Source organism: Carcharodon carcharias, chromosome 22 (genome assembly GCF_017639515.1).
Source record: "Carcharodon carcharias isolate sCarCar2 chromosome 22, sCarCar2.pri, whole genome shotgun sequence".
NCBI lineage: Eukaryota > Metazoa > Chordata > Chondrichthyes > Lamniformes > Lamnidae > Carcharodon > Carcharodon carcharias.
Genome location: NC_054488.1, coordinates 51451487 through 51471571, shown reverse-complemented (window position 1 = coordinate 51471571; position 20085 = coordinate 51451487). Strand labels below are relative to the sequence as shown.

Here is a 20085-nt window from a genome sequence, read left to right as displayed (position 1 = left end):
TCATGACCCTTCCACAGAACTGAGATTATGTACAGTCTGTTTGGATCAGTGCATGGCTCTTTGTAGCTGCGTCAGTCTTTGCTCTAGTGCACAGCCACTGCCCATGGCCCTTTCTGCCATATGCCTCGCAGAATTGCTGGAAAGTTTGTTATTTCTCTGGTGCATGCAGAAGGCCACACCTTCCACATATCTTGCTAGGTATGGGTGTTCTAGTGAGAGCATCAACAAGTGCTTAGGACCTGTAAGCTTCATCGATCTACAAGGATTGCTTCATACTTACATGCATCCTTGAGTTGCCCTTCAATGCTATATGTTTTGACCTTGTCTAGCAGATCTTTCTGCAACGCTTCTATGGGAGTGGATTCAACAATTCTGTCCACTAGTTCTGTGTTTGAAAAATCATAGTGCTTACCCTTTTCTCTGCAAAAGCTGACAAAGTGGTCTATGGATTCTATAGGCTGTTGTTGAAATGACATGGACTCTTGTCGATAAATACGGAAAAAGTGTATAGGTCTTTCAATGTAGTCCATATCTTTTGGGGATCCTTTAGCTCTTCTGCTGTTAATCCTGACATGTTCACCCTGTGTAGATCTTCATTCCCAATTGAGGTGAGTTTTGATGGCTTGCTTGTCCGGTTCGGACACACCTGAATCAAGAAACCATAGTTCTGTATGCTGTTCAAACATTTTGAATTTGGACAGTAGGTCAGCTGCATCCCAATTCAAACTAGGGAATTTTGGCAATATCCCTTTGATCTTCCTTCCTGTTTTACTCAATTCATTGTTCAGCAAATCCAGAAACCACCCGATTTAATTGCTACCTTCCCTTGACCAATTTTTATAACAGCTTTGTTTGTTTCTCTTTGTTTGGCTCTCCTTCACTCGCTATCAATCTGGCCAGTACCCTGGTCACTCGTCTTTCCCGACTGAGCTAACCTGGTGCTGATCCTCTCAATGCGCTGTCCCACTCACAGAACTGACTGTCTATATGCTGCAATCTCATCACAAGGGATCCGTTTGCTTACCAGCCCTTTACTTGAGCACAATCTTTGCACTGTGTTTTCAAAGCTTTTCTGTACAGTCAGCACCCTGTGGTTTCAACACCTTCTGACACTGCAAACCCCTTACGATCTGACCAAAACGTCGAGGGTCCTCTCATGCCATGTAGCATGATTTAAGGCTGTTCACCATGCCGTACTGTACTTAATCTTGTTGCCATATTGTTTGACCACCACTGAGCATCATGTCGTATTTTGGTAATGATATAAGGGCACTAATCACGCATAAGGGATCGGATAAACATGTTGTGGGTTCATTATCGAGACTAGGCACAAGAGAACATACATACAAAGATATAGGGCAGAATTTTCTGCCTGCCAGGTGGGCGGGCCCGACCCAATCTCCGGCGGGCGGGGAGCCACCTTCCTGAAAGTTTAAATGGGTCAGGATGATGTCAGGGGTTTCCCCTGACGTCATCCCGCATCATTTTATGCATCGGCGAGTGGGCCCTGACCCCTGCTCACCAATGGCAAAAATCAGCCCATAAAGATTGAAGACATCAGTAATAGAGCTGTGTGCTGCTCACAGGCTAGACCACATGGCACACTTCCCTTGTAGTGATGGCATGCCGCTATCTCTTAAAGGCACATTACAATACGATGTGGTTCTGCAGTTAGGGTTTAGGGAACTGGAAAGGAAACCAGCAAGCAGCACCTTAAACCTAGTAACCTCTAGATTATTCCCAGTACCACATGCGGTTGAGTACAGAAACAGCAGATGTGGCTGGAAAAATGGTACAGGAGGGAGGACTTTGGGACTAGTTCTGGGGGAGATGATAGCTGTTAAGGTTGGATGGGCTGCACGTGAACAGAGCCAATTCCCTTATGGGGTGATTAATGCTGTAGGGGAAGGTTTAAATTAACTTGCCAGTGGTGTATTTAAAAAGATTGCGAGGGCTAGGCCAGAAAATTATAGGCCAGACAGTCTGACTTCAGTGGTGGGAAAATTATTGGAAACAATTCTGCGAGACAAAATAAACTGTCACTTAGAAAGGCACGGATTGATCCAGGATAGCCAGCAAGGTTTGTGGGGGAAGATCGTGTCTTATTAATTAATAGAAGTTTTTGAGGAAGTAACAAGGAGGATTGATGAGGGTAGAGCTGTGGATGTTGTCTGCATGGATTTCAGTAAGGCATTTGACAAGGTCCCACTTGGCTGACTGGTCAGGAAAGTGAGATCTCTTGGGATACAGGGGAAGGTGGCAGGTTGGATCCAAAATTGGCTCAGTGAGAGGAAACAAAGGGTAATGGTCGATGGATGTTTTTGCGAATGGAAAATGGTTTCCAGAGGTGTTCCACAGGGCTCAGTGTTGGGGCCCTTTCTGGTTGTTGTATATATCAATGATTTAGACTTAAATGTTGGTGGCAAGATTGGGAAATTTATAGATGACACAAAAGTTGGCTGTGTAGTTGACAGTGAAGAGGATAGCTGTTGACTCCAGAATGATCTCAATGGTTTGGTTGAGAGGGGGAAAAGTGGCAAATGGAATTCAATTCAAAAAAGTGTGCAGTAATTGCATTTGGGGAAGGCAAAGCAAAGGAATACTCAATAAATGGGAAGTTATTGAGAGGGGTTGAGGAAGTGAGAGACCTTGGAGTCATGTCCACAAGTTCTTGAAGGTGGCAGGACAAGTGGATAAGATGGTCAAGAAAGCAAATGGAATGCTTTCCTTTATTGGGTGAGGTATTGAATACAAAAGCAGGGATGTAATGATGGAACTGTATAAAACGCTGGTTAGGCCACAGCTGGAATTTTTTGTATAGTTCTGCTCAGCTCATTACACAAAGGACAAAATTGCTCTGGAGACAGTGCAGAGGAGATCTACAAGAATGTTGCTAGGGCATGAAAATTGAAGCTATGAGGAGAGATTGGATAGGCTAGAATAAAAGCAAAAAACTGCGGATGCTGGAAATCCAAAACAAAAACAAAAAAACCTGGAAAAACTCAGCAGGTCTGGCAGCATCTGCGGAGAGGAGCACAGTTGACATTTCGAGTCCGAATGACCCTTCAACAGAACTAAGTAAAAATAGAAAAGAGGTGAAATATAAGTTGGTTGGGGGTGGGGGGTATAGGACAAGAAGAGCTGGATAGTCTAGGGTTGTCTTCCTTAGAACAGATGAGGCTAAGGGGTGACCTAATTGAGGTGTACAAAATTATGGGGGGCCTAGATAGGATAGACAGGAAAGACTTGTTTCCCCTAGCTGAGGGGTCAATTACCAGGGGGAATAAACTTAAGGTGATTGGTAAAAGGATTAAAAAGGACACAAGGAAAAACTTCTTCACCCAGAGGGTGGTGGGCATCTGGAATTCACTGCCTAAGTTGATGGTTGAGGCTGAAATGCTCAACTCAATTATAAGGTACCTGGATCTGCATCTTAAACGTTGTAGCCCACAAGGCTACGGACCAGGTGCTGGAAAATGGGGTTAAAATGAGTGGCTGGGGTGTTTTTTCTTTTTTGGCCAGCACAGACATGATGGGCTGGAAGGCCTCTTTCTGCGCCATAACTTTTCTATGGTGTAGGAATCAGGAGGTAACAGTTCAGACGAACACCAAGGTGGCAGAGAATCGGGAGAGACAGGTAACACTAGAGAATAAACTAGTCAGGTAGTGGGAGTGGTGTAAGAGGGAATGTAATAAAGTCTAAACTAGAGTTACTGTATATGTATGTGAATGCACAAAATGTGGTTAATAAGGTTGCTTAGTTGCAGTTGCAGATAGCTACACAGAAATATGATGTTGTAGCGATAATGGAGACCTGTCTCAAAGAAGGGCAGGACTGGGCACTCAATATTCCTGGATACAAGGTGTTCAGGAAGGATTGGAAGGAGGAGGGGTGATTAATGAGAACATTATAGTGCTTGAGTAGATGTCCCAGACTGGTCAAGGACAGTATCTACTGACTACAGTTAATAAACAATAAAGGTACCATGACATTGCTCAGTGTATTTTATAGACCACTAACTAATGGGAAATATGTACAGGAACAAATTTGCAAGAAAATTAAACAGAAGTGCAAGAATTATAGAATAGTTATAATGGGAGACTTGAATTATTCGAATATAGACTGAGATAGTAATAGAGTAAAGGGCAGAGAGGGGCAAGAATTCTAAGTGTGTGTTCAGGAGAATTTTCTACATTCATGTTTCCAATCCAGCAAGAATGGAAGCATTTCCAGGCCAGGTTCTTAGGAATGTGGTGGGCCAAGTGGATTGAATGTCAGTAGGAGAACATTTAGGGAATAGTGATCATTGCATTAGGTAGGCTATAGAAAATAACAAGGAGCAATCTAGAGTACGAATAATAAAATGGAAGAGGACAATCATCCATTGTGAGAGAAGGAATCTGGTCCAGAGAAATGGAAGCAAAGACTGGCAGGCAGAACTGTAATTATACAATGGGCTGCCTTTAAAGAGGAACATCAAGGTACATTCCCACATGATGGAAAGATAGGGCAAATAAATTGAGCTCCCTAGATGATGGAAGAGGAAGGTGAAGCAGAAAAAGGTTGCATAAGACAGATGTCAGATGGGTAACACAATTTAGAATCCGGCTCAATATAGAAGGCTCAGAATGGGAGGTGTAGGGGGAGGGTTGAAAATACAAATAAGAGAAGCAAAGCGAGAATATAAGAAGTGATTGGCAGCCAACGTAAAAAGGAATCCAAAAGTCTTCTATAGGCAAATAAATAGTAAAATGGTGGCAAAAGGAGAATTGGACCTTCTTATGGGCCTAAAAGGGGATTTACGCATGAAGGTGAAGGGCATGGTTAAGGTACTAAATGAGTGCTTTTTGCATCTGTCCTTACCAAGAAGAAGATGCTGCACAAGTAATGGTGAAGGAGGAGGTTGCTGAGACATTTGATGAGTTAAAATTGATAAGGAGAAGGTATTTGATAGGCTGGTTACACTTAAAGTTGATGAATCATCAGGACCTGATGAGATGCATCCAATGATGCTGAGGGAAGTAAGGGTGGAAATTGGAGGCAATAGCAATAATTTTCCAATCCTCCTTAGATACAGGGGTAGTGCCAGAGGACTGGACAATAGCAAATATTACTCGCTTGTTCAAAGAAGGGTGTATAGATAAGCCTAGCCTAGCTACTACAGGCCAGTCAGTTTAACTCTGGTAATGGGGAGACTTTCAGAAATGATAACTTGGGACAAAATTAACAGTCACTTCAATAAATGTAGGTTAATTAAGGTAAGCCAGTGGATTTAAGGGAAAATCGTGTTTAAATAGTTTGCTAGAGTTTTTGATGAGGTAACAGAGTGTAGATGAGGGCAATGTTGTTGATGGCGATAATGGAAACCTGGCTCAAAGAAGGGCAGGACTGGGCACTAAATATTCCTGGATACAGAGTGCTCAGGAAGGATAGGGAAGCATTGGAAGGAGGAGGGGTGGCAATCTAGATTATGGAGAACATTACAGTGCTAGAGAGGATATCCCAGAGTGATCAAAGATAGTATCTATTTGGCTACAGCTAAGAAACAACAAAGGTACCATGAATTGCTCAGTATACTACACAGACCTCCAACTAGTGGGAAAGATGTACAGGAACAAATGTTATCACAATTTGGTGTATATGGACTTTCAAAAGGCATCTCATATAGTGCCACACAACAGACTTGTGAGTAAAATTAAGCTCACAATATAAAAGGAACAGTAACATCATGGTTAGGAAATTGGCTGAGCCACAGGAAACAAAGAGTAGCAGTGAATGAGTGTTTTTTGGACTGGAGGAAAATTTGTAGTGGTGTTCCCAGGGGTCAGAGTTAGGACCCCTGATCTTCCTGATATATGTATTAATAATCTAGCCTTTGGTGTGGGGCACAATTTCAAAATTGTAAACTGTGGGGATAGTGTTAAAATTCCAAAGAACGTAAACAGGTTGGTGGCAGATGTCATTTAATGCAGAGAAGTGTGAAGTGATTCATTTTGGTAGGAATAACAGTGAGAGATAATACAAAATAAAGGGTACATTTCTAAAGGTGGTGCAGAAGCAGAGGTATGTGGAGGCATATGTGCAAAAATCATTGAAGGTGGCAAGGCAGGTAGAGAGATTTAAAAAAGCATTTGGGATCCTGGGCTTTACAAATGGTGGCATAGAGTACAAAAGCAAGGAAGCTAACAAAGCTAACAAAATTAACCAGAGTATTGCATCCAGTTCTGGGCACCACACTTTAGGAAGGTTGTGAAGGCACTGGGGAGCATGCAGAAAAGATTAATAAGAATGGTTCCAGGGTTGAAGAACTCCAGTTACATAGCTAGATTAGAGAAGCTTGGGCTGTTCTCCTTAGAGAAGGTTGAAATGACATTCAATGAAGTCATTCAAAATCATGAGGGGTCTGGACGGAGTAAATCGGGAGAAGCCATTCCAATTAGTGGAAGGGTCGAGGATACTGATTTAAGATGATTGGCAAAAGAAGCAAAGGTGACAAGAACAACATTTTTATTTAACAAGTGGTTAGGATCTGGAATGCATTCACTCCCTGACAGCGGAGGCAGATTCAGTTGTGGCTTTCAAAAAAGAATGGATCATTATCTGACAAGGAAAAAGTTTCAGGACACCGTCAAAAAGCGGAGAGTTGCATTAGATGAATTATTCTTACAGAGAGCTGCCACAGACACAATGGGCCAAATGGCCTCCTCTGTGCTGTAACCATTCTTTTTTTTATTCTTTCACGGAGAGGGGGAGGGTGGGGGCATCATCGGCTAGGCCTGCATTTACTGACTATCCATAACTGCCCTTGAGATGGCGGTGGTGAGCCACCTTCTTAGACAGCTGAAGGCCATGTGATGTAGGTACACCTACAGTGCTGTCAGGAAGGGAGTTCCAAGATTTTTACCCAACGACAATGAAGGAACAGATATAATTCCAAGTCCAAGTCAGGATGGTGTGTGGCTTGGAGAGGAACTTGCAGGTAGTAGTGTTTCCATACATTTGCTGCCCTTGTCCTTCAAGGTGGTAGAGGTCGTGGGTTTGGAAGGTGCTGTCAAAGATGTTTGGTGAGTTGCTGCAGTGCATTTTGTAGATGGTGCACACTGCTGCCACTGTACATCACTGGTGGATATAGTGAATGAACCATGAATGAATAGAGTGAATGAAAAAGACGGAGTGAAGGCTTCTTCTAGTCTCTGAGTATAACAGACCAAATCCAAGATAAATCATTTATCGTAATTTGATTAAGGAAAAATATTGGCCAGGACACCAGGGAGAATTCCCCTATTCCCCTTCAAATAGTGCCACGAGATCTTTTAGGTCCACCTAAGCCCACCACAGGGCCTTTTAATGTCTTACCTGAAAGACAGCACACCTGGCAGTTCAGCACTCCCTTGGTATTAAATTTTGTGCTGAAGTTTCTGGACCAGGATTGGAACCAATTGCAAATGCTAAATTCTCTTTGTTATGCATAACATTTTTTTTCAATGTGAGGTGCTTTTAAATATTATGTGGCCATAGTTACGTGCTATTTACAGAGGACTGCTTGAGAGCAGTCTGCATGGTAACTTCAAGTTTGTTGCGGCGTTGCACATGCATGCAGCTTAGATAGAACACTGATTGGAATTCAAAACCTTCTGGCACAGAGGTGAGGGTGCTACCAATGAGCCACAACTGACACCTAAAGGTGGAATAGAATAGCTTTTTTTTCCCATTTATCTGGTTTGTGCAGAATTCTAACTGACCAAATAAAGCCTTCTTTAGTAGTAGTAGAAAAGCTTGCCAAATTGTCAGATTTTTAACTAGAATACCTGCAAATTATTAATCAGTATGCCACAATATACATTACAGTTGATCTTATTTTGCTTGTTACAGGGCAAGCTTATCTTGGGTAGAAATCAGTATTAGTTCTGCATCTGTGACCACATTGGATTCTAGAGTTCATTTGTCTGGAAACTGTGACCAAAACTTAGTCAACAGTGCGCCATTTCCAATGTCGTAACCGAACCGAACATTTTGCCATGTGGGTCAAGCAGGCCCACAATATGCGGGAGAAGAAATGCACAGGAATAGTAGTTCCAGACCCAAGGCTCCTCTCAGCCTTCTAGGAGGGGTGATGGAGATCGCAGACAAGGAGGGAACGTGATCAGTGGCAGATGACCGGGCTGGACCGTTCAGGTGTAAGGAGGATGAAGCAACCATCTTGATGGTGGAAAATGGACATACAGGATGGATGGGATGAAAAATGAAGCACTCAAACTGTGATCATTCTTAATCTGATTTTTTTTTCTCCACTGCAGGTCATTACCATTCAAGGATCAGAGCACAGCCAAGACAGCAGCAAGAAAGCTCTGCCCTTGGGGACAAAACAGCCAGTCCCCAGAAGAGACACCATCATCTGCCTCAATATCTGCTTTCTCCAGCACAATTACACCCACATGGTCCGCGGAGGGTTTGCATGTAGATTCAGGAGCACAGTCTGGTGAGGACACCACAGACACATCTCAGCAGCAAAGGGAGGATGTGACAGCCAGGTCGCCAGATGGTCAGAGGATTGCTGGGAATCAAGTCTGTGCTGAGCCCCACACTGATGAAGGGCCTCTGGTCGTGACCACAAGAAGCCGGTTGGACATATAGCAGAGGCTAGGGGAAAATATGGTGGAGATACCAGGGTTTATGTACAGCCCAACACGGTTTATGTAGGAGTCCATGCTAGCCATGCGTTCAGTCATGTCCCAGGCCTTTGAGCACATGGCTTCATCCATGGAGAGGACGGTGATTGCCAAGGGGAGTCAGGTCGAACATTTGATTCCATAAACATTCTGACCTGCATTCCATCCCTCTAGCCAAGGGCTCAGTACAGCAGTAGCTAGTCGTGAGGGGGAGGAGGCACCTGGACCTCCATCCAGTAGCTCCTTCACCTCACGGAGATAGGGAGGTGCCATCATGCATCCAGATGGAGGAAGAGCGTATGCCAGTTGCCCCGGGACCAACATCTCAGGACACCCTGAGGTTAGCGGCGCGTCCTCATCCCCTCCACCGTTGACTCCAATTGCTCCAGCAGGCGAAGCTGAGGGGGTGCACCTGCACCACTGCAGAAGACCCCAGTACCATGTATGCTTCCACGCCTCCAGAGAACACCTGTCACAGTCATCCAAGGCAACAGGGCATGACATTGAGCAGACTGCCTCCACCTCAGCCACTGCTGTCAGGGTTGCACTTAGACATAGTGGAAAAAACAAAAACTGAAAAAAGGTGATTTTTCTATTTCATTTTGAATTGATAAAAAAACATAATATAATTTCTATAATCATTCATAATTATTGATAATGGCTGGAGCCTGTCCTAGTATCAGGTGTAGTGGACATGAACCCCCCCCCCAAAATATTTCTCACAATGTGATTGCTAGAGAGGAATTAGGGACACATACATTATTCCTGAATGAGATATGTTCTGTTTTCATGCATTCTTTATTGAACATTCATATGAACTATTCTATGATGATCAATTTGTGGAAAAAGGCTTTAAATATAGGTTCAGCTGGGGCCCCCATCTACACACACTATAGAATATTGGCTCACTTACCTCTCAGCAGCTAGAAGTGAGACAGGTGCAGTTGTATTCAAAGAATTTGAACTATGGTGCTAGATCAGAATAATTGGGCAAGGCAACTTGTTACGTGGATGTCCATATACCGCAAATATATCCTTGGTACCAGAACTCATTGGCTAGCATATATGTCAAAGCTCCACTCCCCCATGTATCCTAGGTGGTAGAGGATACAGATTTAGAGTTAACTTGGCAAAGGAGGATGGCAAGGCTAGGTGTACACTCCAGGAAGGCAATGGGAGTCAGGCAATAGAGAGATGGTCATGCAGATGCATTATTGTTATGCAAACCTTGAATAGATCATGTCTCTCCATGGCCCCAGTATCTATGAAAGGCTCATTTGGATTTATGGGCTCCTCCTCATGCTCCGAGAAATCGTGCTCATCTGAGGAAGGTTGATCTACCTCATGCTCTTCCACCTGCAACATGTCCACCTTGCAGCCCCAGGTCATGCAAAGCACAGCAGACACCCTCTGGGTTGCATCTTGCAGAGCCCCTCCCGAACCAGTCAAGGCAACTGAAGTGCATTTTAAGAAGCCAAATGGTGTGTTCAATGATGTACACATGAGCTTGTTTGTAGCGCACCCCTGCCTCATTTTGGGGCTGCCTCACTGGCGTCATCAGCCATGTATACAGGGGATAGCCCTTGTCACCGATGATCCATCCATCAGCCTGGCTGGGGCTTCAAAAAGGTCTAGGAGCCGTGAGTTGCACAAGATGTATGTGTTGTGACAGCTCCCTGGGAAATGAGCACCAACCTATATTATTCTATGGTCACACACAAGTTGTGCGTTCATGAAAGAAACCCTTTACGATTTAAAAATGCAACTGACTGTTCTGAGGGAGCTTTTATGATCACATGAGTTCAGTCGATGGTACCTTGTACTGAAGGAAACCTAGTGATGACACCAACCACAGCTGACCTTGCAGCCTGGCGTCTTCATCAGTGGTGAAGTGGATAAGATCAATGGCATGATCAAAGCGCATCAGTTACTTCCTTATGTACCTGCACATGATAGCCTGTGAGATGCCATATATGTTACCTGTCACGCCTCAGAAGCCATTGCTGGTGTAGAAATTGAGCACTGCTATAACCTTCCAGGCCACTGGCATGGGGTTCCCACCAAATCCACCTAGCTATATGTCTTGATAAACAAATGACATATCTCAGTGACCATTTCCCCAGACATCTCTGGCATCGTCTCTCTGGCATCTGGGGCAGAATATTTAGGTCAGCGGGCGGGGGCGATTGGCGAGTCCAGGATTGGCCAGGGAACGGACCGCCGACTGCAATCGGTCCCCAATCATGATTTCACTGGCTGGCCAATTAACGGCCAGGAGGTAAGTTACTTGTTGCAGGATTCCTAGCCCCTGACCACTCTTGTAGCCACAGTATTCATATGGCTAGAACAGTTCAGTTTCTGGTCAATCTGGTCCCACAGCAGACAGAGGCAGGGACATCCTTGGTCACCAGTACTCAGAGGACTGCTGGAGGCAAGGAATCTGCTGAGTCCGAGTCAAGTGATGAGCCTCTGGACTTGGTCCTCAATCAGTTGGTGGAGCTGCAAAGACAATTGGGGAACATCAGGAAGGAATGTCTGCTGCACTCTCAGATTGCAAGCAACGATGGAGGAGTCAATCCGCTTTCAGTCCAAGGTGATAGCGCAGGCATGCCAATGCATCGAAGTCAACACTGGCAGGATGGCAGTTGCCATGAAGACCTTGGTTCAGAACATTGATCCTGCACTGCTGTGCAGGCTGAACTCTATTGTTGATGTCATAGTTGTTTGCCAACAGTGTCAACATAGGAAGGAAGCGAGGCAGTTCAATCTCACTCCAGCTTCCCCTTCTCCCCAAGGAGTCAGCCAGGTGCTGTCGGGCACCCATAGGGAGGAGAACCAGCAGTTCAACACCCCAGGACCACCCAACCAAGTGACTCCGAGAATGTCCAGCCAATCCAAATTCCATTTTCCTGCACCAATCCCAGCGCGCTTGCTTCCTTGCTTTCCTGATCCCTTTCGAAATGCATAAAGTTCTGTCTTCGCGAAGGTGGCATCCATGACCTCCTCCATACACTTATGTGTGGACTCTTGCGAGATCCCGCACAGGTCACCTGTGGAGCCCTGGAAGGAGCCACCAGCGTAAAAATTGAGTGCCATGGTCACTTTCATAGCCACTGGCAGTGGATGCCCTCCATGTCCCCATGGTGTCAAATCCTGCAGCAGGTGACATATGTGACTGACCAGCTCCTTGGACAAGCGCAGTCTTTGGTGACATTGGTTCTCAGTCATCTGCAGGAATGGCAACTTCTGTCTATAGGACCTAGGTCTAGCAAAGTGCCTATGAGCGACAAGTCTCTGTGGACCTTCAGCTGTGTGCGCAGCAGGCCCTGCTGCCCCTTCATCTTGAGGGAAGTGCTCCTCCCTTTGCTGAGCCAGGTGCCTCCGCCACACTCTTCTTCTCCTGTTCTCTTTCATTCATAAGGCATACTATTAAATAACCAGGCTCCATGATCCTGATGTCTTCCTCCTGCAGGATCAAAGAGAGAGAAACATGGGTTAGCATATTTGTCCTAAGAACCTCTCGTGGTTAAGTCTGAAGGCCCCTTCACACATGCAGGAGTATGCTGGCTACCACTTGGATGGCCAGTGTAGTGTGCTTCATGGCTGGCTGAAATCCCACCCACCTCCCCCCCACTCTACCTGACAGATTGGCAGCAGTTTTGGCCACTGGACTACATGCTTGCTTTCTGCTCGGGCACAGGCATTCTCCTAACCAGCACTACAAGGCTGCGCTATTAGCTTGAACCAGGAAGGATACTGGTCCAAAGCTTGATAAAGACATTGCAAGGAGCTGTGAGTGCCTCCACCAGTGACTGTGCCATGGCCACCTTTGGCAAGGGGATTCTACAATTTGCCCAACCGGCCAACTGTTCTGCTTCCCCCCAAAATGCACATTAATTTGCAGTCTGCATCCAAAGGGTGTAAAGTTCTAAAGCATTTGGTGGCACTTTCATGCTCTTGCGCTGCTTGACTGGGCAGAAAAGCTTCAGAGGCCTGACTCCAAGCATGTCAATAGAGCTGCTGCTGAACAGTCTCAGTTGTGGGAGAATGCTCGCTTTTGACAAGCTTTTCCAAGTGCATGGCTGCTTTCCTCGCCGCCCCCCCCGGTGCTGGTGTACTTCCTTCAGTCCGTGCTGCCTTCCCCATGCCTCCAGCACGTTCCTGTGTACTTCCTTCAGTCTGTGCTGCTTTGCCCCCGCCACCCCCAGCCCGACCCACACTGGAGCAGCAGCGCACTGAAAGCCAGCCGGGGAAAAGCGTCTTGCCTGTCCCCCTACGCCGCCCCACCCCCACGATGGAATGCACAGATGTCCTTTAGGCAATGCCTTCAAAAGGACGGTAAATTTGATGTGGGGGTATGATCCTGGTGAGCAGGGCTTATAATGAGATGCTAAAGTATTGAAATTAGGTTCCCGATGCGCGGCACTGGGAAATATGGCCTGCCATTGACAAGTGCAGTGGATGAACGCAAACTAGTTTCAAGGCAGCATGAAACCGATTTTTAGTCTTCTCGCCATATTGTCTGCTCAAGTCCACCAACACCCCTGATGCCAAAGGGACCGGACGCTTCCACCCTAGGACCTAGGAGTCCAGGACCAGGTAAGTTTTGAATGTCTCGGGGTGATGGTGGGGGGGCGAAATAAAGTCAGTGGCACACAAGAATCTCATGACACCCGGAATCACAGAATTGTACAGTGCATTCAGCCCATTCTGTCTGCACTGGCTCTTCGAATGAGCAATTCAGTAGTGCCATTCTCCTCCTTCTCCCCATTAACCCTGTACATTCCCTTTTGAATGCCTCAATTGAACCTGCCTCCACCAAACTCTAAGGCAGTGCATTCCAGACCCTAACCATCCCCAGCATTAAGAAAGGTTTTTCTCATATCATTTTTGCTTCTTTTGCCAATTAATTTAAATCTGTTCCCTCTTCTTCTTGATCTATTCACAAATAGGAACAGTTTCTCCCTATCCACTCTGTTCAGACCCCTCATGATTTTGAATATCTCTATCAAATCTCTGCTCAGTTGTCTCTTCTACAATGAATACAGTTCACCCACACTATTTCAATTATCCCCGCTGAGAACAATCTTGGACAATGTCCTTTACAATGCATAGAAGAAAGGGCCAGCTAAACATTGGATACTAACATGAACGTTCAATAAACAGTGAACAAAGAAACACAACATTCTTTCTTCCACAATAAAGAAATTGTCCCCAACTCCCTTGTAACCATCATTGTGAGCCAACAAAGATGCTAGCTAGTACATTTAGCTCACTGACTAAGCTAGTCTCAACAAATAATGGTGATGCACTCATTAATAACATGAAACCACTGTAATATGAAATATTTACAAGTGAAATTTAATTTTAAGAAAACACCTATGCCACCTTTGTGCTCTCAAGTCTTATGTTGATGGCAATGGAGTTGGGCAGGAAAGTTCTGGCCATGATGCAGAGCCTCCCTGTTTGACCAGGAGGTTCTTATATAGCCCATCTGTAGATGCAGCATTGTCAGCTGAAGGCGGGCTTCATCACTGAAAATCATCCCCCACATGATGGCATGCATTCTTCCATGTATTCCACCGGTAATTTAAATTTTAAATGTAACCACGTGGGAAATGGGAAAAAGCAAGACAGTGGAAGTGGCACACACTTCTGGTTATGTCATCAAGAACGGTGCGCTGTTAACGTAATTGCCCCATGTCTTTTATGCTCCTTTGTTATCCTCCTCTTTCTTGATAGGCGATGTCATAACCTGCAGTCGCTACTCATCCCGTGCTCTATCAGAACATTGTTGGTTGAGCCCTACATTAAGACTGAAGCTAATATTTCCAAAATGGTCTGAATCATAGAAACCTACAGCACAGCAAGTCATCATTTGGCCCAACACGTCCTCAGCAGCCGACAAACAGCCATCCAGACTAATCCCACTTCCAGATCCTGGTCTGTAGCCTTGGAGGTTATGGCACTTCAAGTTTCAAGTGCATATCCAAGTACATTCTAAATGTTATGAGTGTTTCTGCCTCTTTCAGACAGTGAGTTCCAGATCCCCGAGTTCCAGATCCCCACCACCCTCTGAGTTACAAAATGTCCTCTCAAATCCCCTCTAGACCTCCTATCCCTATCTTAAATCTATGTCCCTTGGTTATGGATCTCTCAATCATGGGGAATAAAACATTCCTATCCACTCTAGCTGGACCCAGCCTATCTGATCTTTCCTCATAACCAAAATTCTTCCATCCAGGCAACATCCTTGTGAATCTCCTCTGTATTCTGTCTAGTGCAATCACATCCTCCTGATAGTGCAATGATGAGCACTCAATACAGTGCAGCACGCAGCACTCCAGCTGTGGTCTATCTGGTGTTTTATACAGTTCCAGCATAATCTCCCAGCTCTTAAATTCCATGCGTTGGCTAAAAAAGACAAGTATCCCATATGCCTTCTTGATCATCTTATCCACTGGCCAGCTACCTCCAGCGATCAGTGAACACGCACTCTAAGGTCCCTCTATTCCTCTACATTTCTCAGTAGCCTACCACTTATTGTGTATTCCCTTGCCTTGTTAGCTTTCCCAAAATGCATTACCTCACATAATTCTCTGGATTGAATTCCACTTGCCACTTTTCACCCACCTAACAAGCTCATTGGTATCTTCCTGCAATCTACAGCTTTCTTCTTCATTAACAACCACACAGTCAACTTTTATATCATCTGCAAACTTCTTAATCATAATGGTCTACATTCAAATCCAAATCATTGATATATACCACAAAAAGCAAGGAATCTAGTAGAGTCTTGCAAAACACCTGGAAATAGCCTTCTAGTCACAAAAACATCTATCGGCCATTACCCTTTGCTTCTTACCTCTGAGCCAATTTTGGATTCAACTTGCCACTTTGCCTTGGATCCCATGGGTTTTTACGTTCATGACCAGCCTGCCATGTGGGACCTTATCATTCATATAGACTACATGAAATGCACTACTCTCAACAACCCTCCTTGTCACCTCCTCAAAAAAATTTCAATCATCTTAATTAGACATGATTTTCCCTTAACAAACCCCTGCTGTCTTTGATTAATCTATGTTTCCTTAAATGAAAATTTGTTTTGTCCCACAGATTATTTTCCAATTGTTTTACCATCTGGCCTATAGACTGGCCTATATCCCTTTCTATCTTTTAAACAATGGCACATCATTAGCTGTCCTCTAGTGTTCTGGCACTACACCTGCAGTCCAGAGAAGATTTGAAAATGATGGTCAGAGCCTCCCCTATTCTCTTGCTTCACTTTACAACTGATACGGTTCATTCGGGCACTTTTAAAGAGATCCAGTGAGGCATCACCAAACTTGGGGGCTGTCGTCTTCCTGACTTTCGGGGCAATGTCTTCAGTGGAGCCGTCCTGGGCTGCATGCATTGAGAATATTACTGTTCAGCTACTGCAAGACTACTGTTTAAATATGGCACCCAGAGCAAGGAAGTGGTGAGCTCACAGTGGGCAGTCGAATGAGAGGTCGTCCTTCTGCAATCAAACATGTTTTCTATGTGTGCATAAATAATGCGGCGGGAAGCAGGCGATACGGCGTGAACATTTTCATGCCCGCTGCCGCATTTAGTGCACTGAGGGGAAAATCCCAGCCAGTGACTTTTTGCTCCATTTCGAGTTAATAGTAGTCTTACCTTTTCTCATATCTTCTTTTTTGTGGCGCTTTACTGCCAGAGGAAGATAATCTTTACTGTATATGTTAATACATAATATAACAGAACAGTACTATTTTAACACTGCTTGGCTTGATTTGTCATTATTATTACCAACATTGTATCCTGTACAATTCAGTGGCTAAACTAGGACCAAATTAATTTGCTGTCATAGACCTTGAATGTTGACAAATGAAGGATTTGGCACAGCCATTCAAAATTATACACCTTATTTAATGATTTTCCCCAACTAACAAGTTCCTTATTATAGTGAGGTTACATTGTACCAGCATTCTAGTTTTCATTATTAAAAACCTAACATTATTTCCAGATAACACTCACCACCATCATGAGACGCATTGTTTCTACATTGTTTTTAGCTTTCTGAATCCTACTCTCAAGATCATGCAATATGCTTCTCATCTCTTGAATATATTCCCAAACACCTGACAAGAAACAAAAACGTAAAAAAGTAACACTCATCCTGCTGTATGACATATCAATATTCTAGGTTATATGACTTTTTTGTAATATCTAAACAGCCAACAAAGGTTAAGTCCCAATTTTGGCTAATAATTGCATTTTGGGGGTCCGGATTTCTGTTCACAAAACATTAGAATCTGAAGGGAATTAAAATAAATATTGCAAAAAATCAGAGAAAATGTAAGTAAATGAGTTATGCCTATAGCCACTTTACATTGGAATTGCATAATCTTTTACTCTAATAAAAATGTTCATTCGCCAGCCATAAGATTGGCCACACCCCTAGGTGAGTTTTCACCAATTTCGCTCCCTAGGGAGTATTCATCACATTGCACCACGAGTCCATGTGAGCACAGAAATGCTTGGTCATATTAATCCATTGTTAATGACTTGCAACTGCAGTGACCAGCAATAAACTGAAGCTTGACTTGGTTGTCATACTGATGGAGCAGAGTGCAGTTAACTGCCAGGCTTAAGATTATCATTCGGGCTCGGAGTGTGGCTCACTCATGCATGCTAGAAGCCACAAACATTCATACACTGCCCACATGTCCACGCATTGTGCCTTTTACAACTAAAAAAAATATCTTGAGGGCAGCCATTCCCTGGTTCATTCCCAGCCTTAACTAATTCAAGTTGACCTGCCTGGTTTGAATTTGAACAAAAGCCTGGTCGCATTGTACATGGCAACACCGCTACCAATCAGAGAGTACTTGCCAACCAATCAGCACTCTCTTCTCAAGCAGTATAAATTGTTGTCCCCTTTACTGTTGGTTTATCTTGCGGGCTGTCCTAATGAGTACAAGAGAGAAAGCTTTGATAGCATGTCTCTTTTCTCAGCAATACTCAAGTTCTGTAGTCCAAATGACTACCTTAACTTTCAATGGAGTTCTGCCCAAACAAGCAGAAGCAGAAGCTTGCAGGAAAGAGACCGCAGTATAATTAACTAGCTAAGTTGATTCTTGGCATTCAAATAAGTGGTAGGACAGGATACATCAGATAAAGGTGGTCTGGCTTCAAGTTTTGACCCAGAAATCATAAGAGCTCATCTGAAAGGAAGAATGTTCAAGGAATATTACTCTGGGAGTAATTTGGGAGACACAGCAAAAATTCATCCCTAGGAAGAAGAAGCATACTAAAGGGAGGACGAGGCAACCATGGCTGACAAGGGAAGTCAGGGACAGCATAAAAGCTAAAGAGAAAGCATACAATGTGGCGAAGAGCAGTGGGAAACCAGAGGATAGGGAAGCCTACAAAGACCAACAGAGGACAACTAAAAAAGAAATAAGGAGGGAGAAGATTAAATATGAGGGTAAACTAGCCAGTAATATAAAAGAAGATTGCATGAGATTTTTTTAGATATATAAAGGGTAAGAGAGAGGCAAAAGTGGACATTGGGCCGCTGGAAAATAACGCTGGAGAAGTAGTAGGGGAACAAAGAAATGGCGGAGGAACTGAATAGGTACTTTGCGTCAGTCTTCACAGTGGAAGACACAAGTAACATCCCCAAAGTTCAAGAGAGTTGGGGGGCAGAGGTGAGTATGGTGGCCATTACCAAGGAGAAGGTGCTAGGAAAACTGAAAGATCTGAATGTGGATAAATCACCTGGACCAAATGGATTACACTCCAGAGTTCTGAAGGAGATAGATGAAGAGATAGTGGAGGCATTAGTGGTGATCTTTCAGGAACCGCTGAGTCAGGGAGGGTCCCAGAGGACTGGAAAATCACTAACGTAACCCCCCTGTTTAAGAAGGGAGTGAGGCAAAAGACGGAAAATTACAGGCCGATTAGCCTGACCTTGGTCGTTGGTAAGATTTTAGAGTCCATTATTAAGGATGAGATTTCAGAATACTTGGAAGTGCATGGTAAAATAGGACAAAGTCAGCATGGTTTCATCAAGGGGAGGTCATGCCCGACAAATCTGTTAGAATTCTTTGAGGAGGTAACGAGTAGCTTAGACAAAGGAGAGCCAATGGATGTTATCTACTTGGACTTCCAGAAGGCCTTTGACAAGGTGCCGCACAGGAGGCTGCTCAATAAGATAAGAGCACATGATGTTAGAGGCAAGGTACTAGCATGGATAGAAAATTGGCTGTCTGGCAGGAGGCAGAGAGTGGGGATAAGGGGGTCCTTCTCAGGATGGCGACTGGTGACTAGTGAAGTTCCGCAGGGGTCAGTGTTGGGACCACAACTTTTCACTTTATACATTAATGATAATGGCAGGGAGGCTGCAGAAGGATTTAGACAGGTTAGGAGAATGGAAAAGAAGTGGCAGATGGAATACAATGTGGGGAAGTGTGAGGTCATGCACTTTGGTAGGAAGAATGGACTATTTTCTAAATGGGGAGAGAATTCAGAAATCTGGAGTGCAAAGGGACTTGGGAGTCGTACTCCAGGATTCTCTTAAGTTTAACTTGCAGGTTGAGTTGGTAGTTAGGAAAGCAAATGCAATGTTGGCATTTATTTCAAGAGGACTAGAATATAAAAGCAGGAATGTGCTGCTGAGGCTTTATAAGGCTCTGGTCAGACCACATTTAGAATATTGTGAGCAATTTTGGGCCCCGTATCTCAGGAAGGATGTGCTGGCCCTGGAGAGGGTCCAGAGGAGGTTCACGAGAATGATCCCAGGAATGAAAGGCTTAACATATGAGGAACGTTTGAGGACTCTGGGTCTATACTCGATGGAGTTTAGAAGGATGAGGGGGGATCTGATTGAAACTTACAGAATACTGAAAGACTTGAATAGAGTGGATGTGGGGAAGATGTTTCCATTAATAGGAGAGACTAGGACCCGAGGGCACAGAGTAAAGGGAAGACCTTTTAGCACCGAGATGAGGAGAAACTTCTTTAGCCAGAGAGTGGTGAATCTATGGAATTCATTGTCACACAAATCTGTATAGGCCAGGTCACTGAGTGTACTTAAGACCGAGATAGATAGTTTCTTGACTTGTAAGGGGATCAAAGGTTACGGGGAGAAGGCGGGAGAATGGGGTTGAGAAACTTATCAGCCATGATTGAATGGGGGAAGCAGACTCAATGGGCCAACTGGCCTAATTTCTGCTCCTATGTCTTATGGTCTAATATAACACCGCATGCAGGATCTGAGGTCAGTCCCTGTGCATGTGTGGCAACTGATAAGTTGTGATTCTACTTGCTGCAACTTTGATTTGCAGCAACAACTGGAAGCTTTTAATTCATCGTAGGAATTAACACAATGATTGATTACTTCACCGG

General features: G+C 44.4%; 1 protein-coding gene across 1 annotated transcript in view; it reads right to left on the bottom strand.

Annotated features, from left to right (window-relative positions):
* LOC121293673 (dynein heavy chain 17, axonemal-like) overlaps positions 1 to 20085 on the bottom strand; it is a 729083-nt gene that overhangs the window by 569715 nt on the left and 139283 nt on the right. Inside the window, exon 15 of the mRNA XM_041216840.1 lies at positions 16711 to 16814. Coding sequence (XP_041072774.1) covers positions 16711 to 16814 — 104 coding nt within the window. The remainder of the gene's footprint in view (positions 1 to 16710; positions 16815 to 20085) is intronic.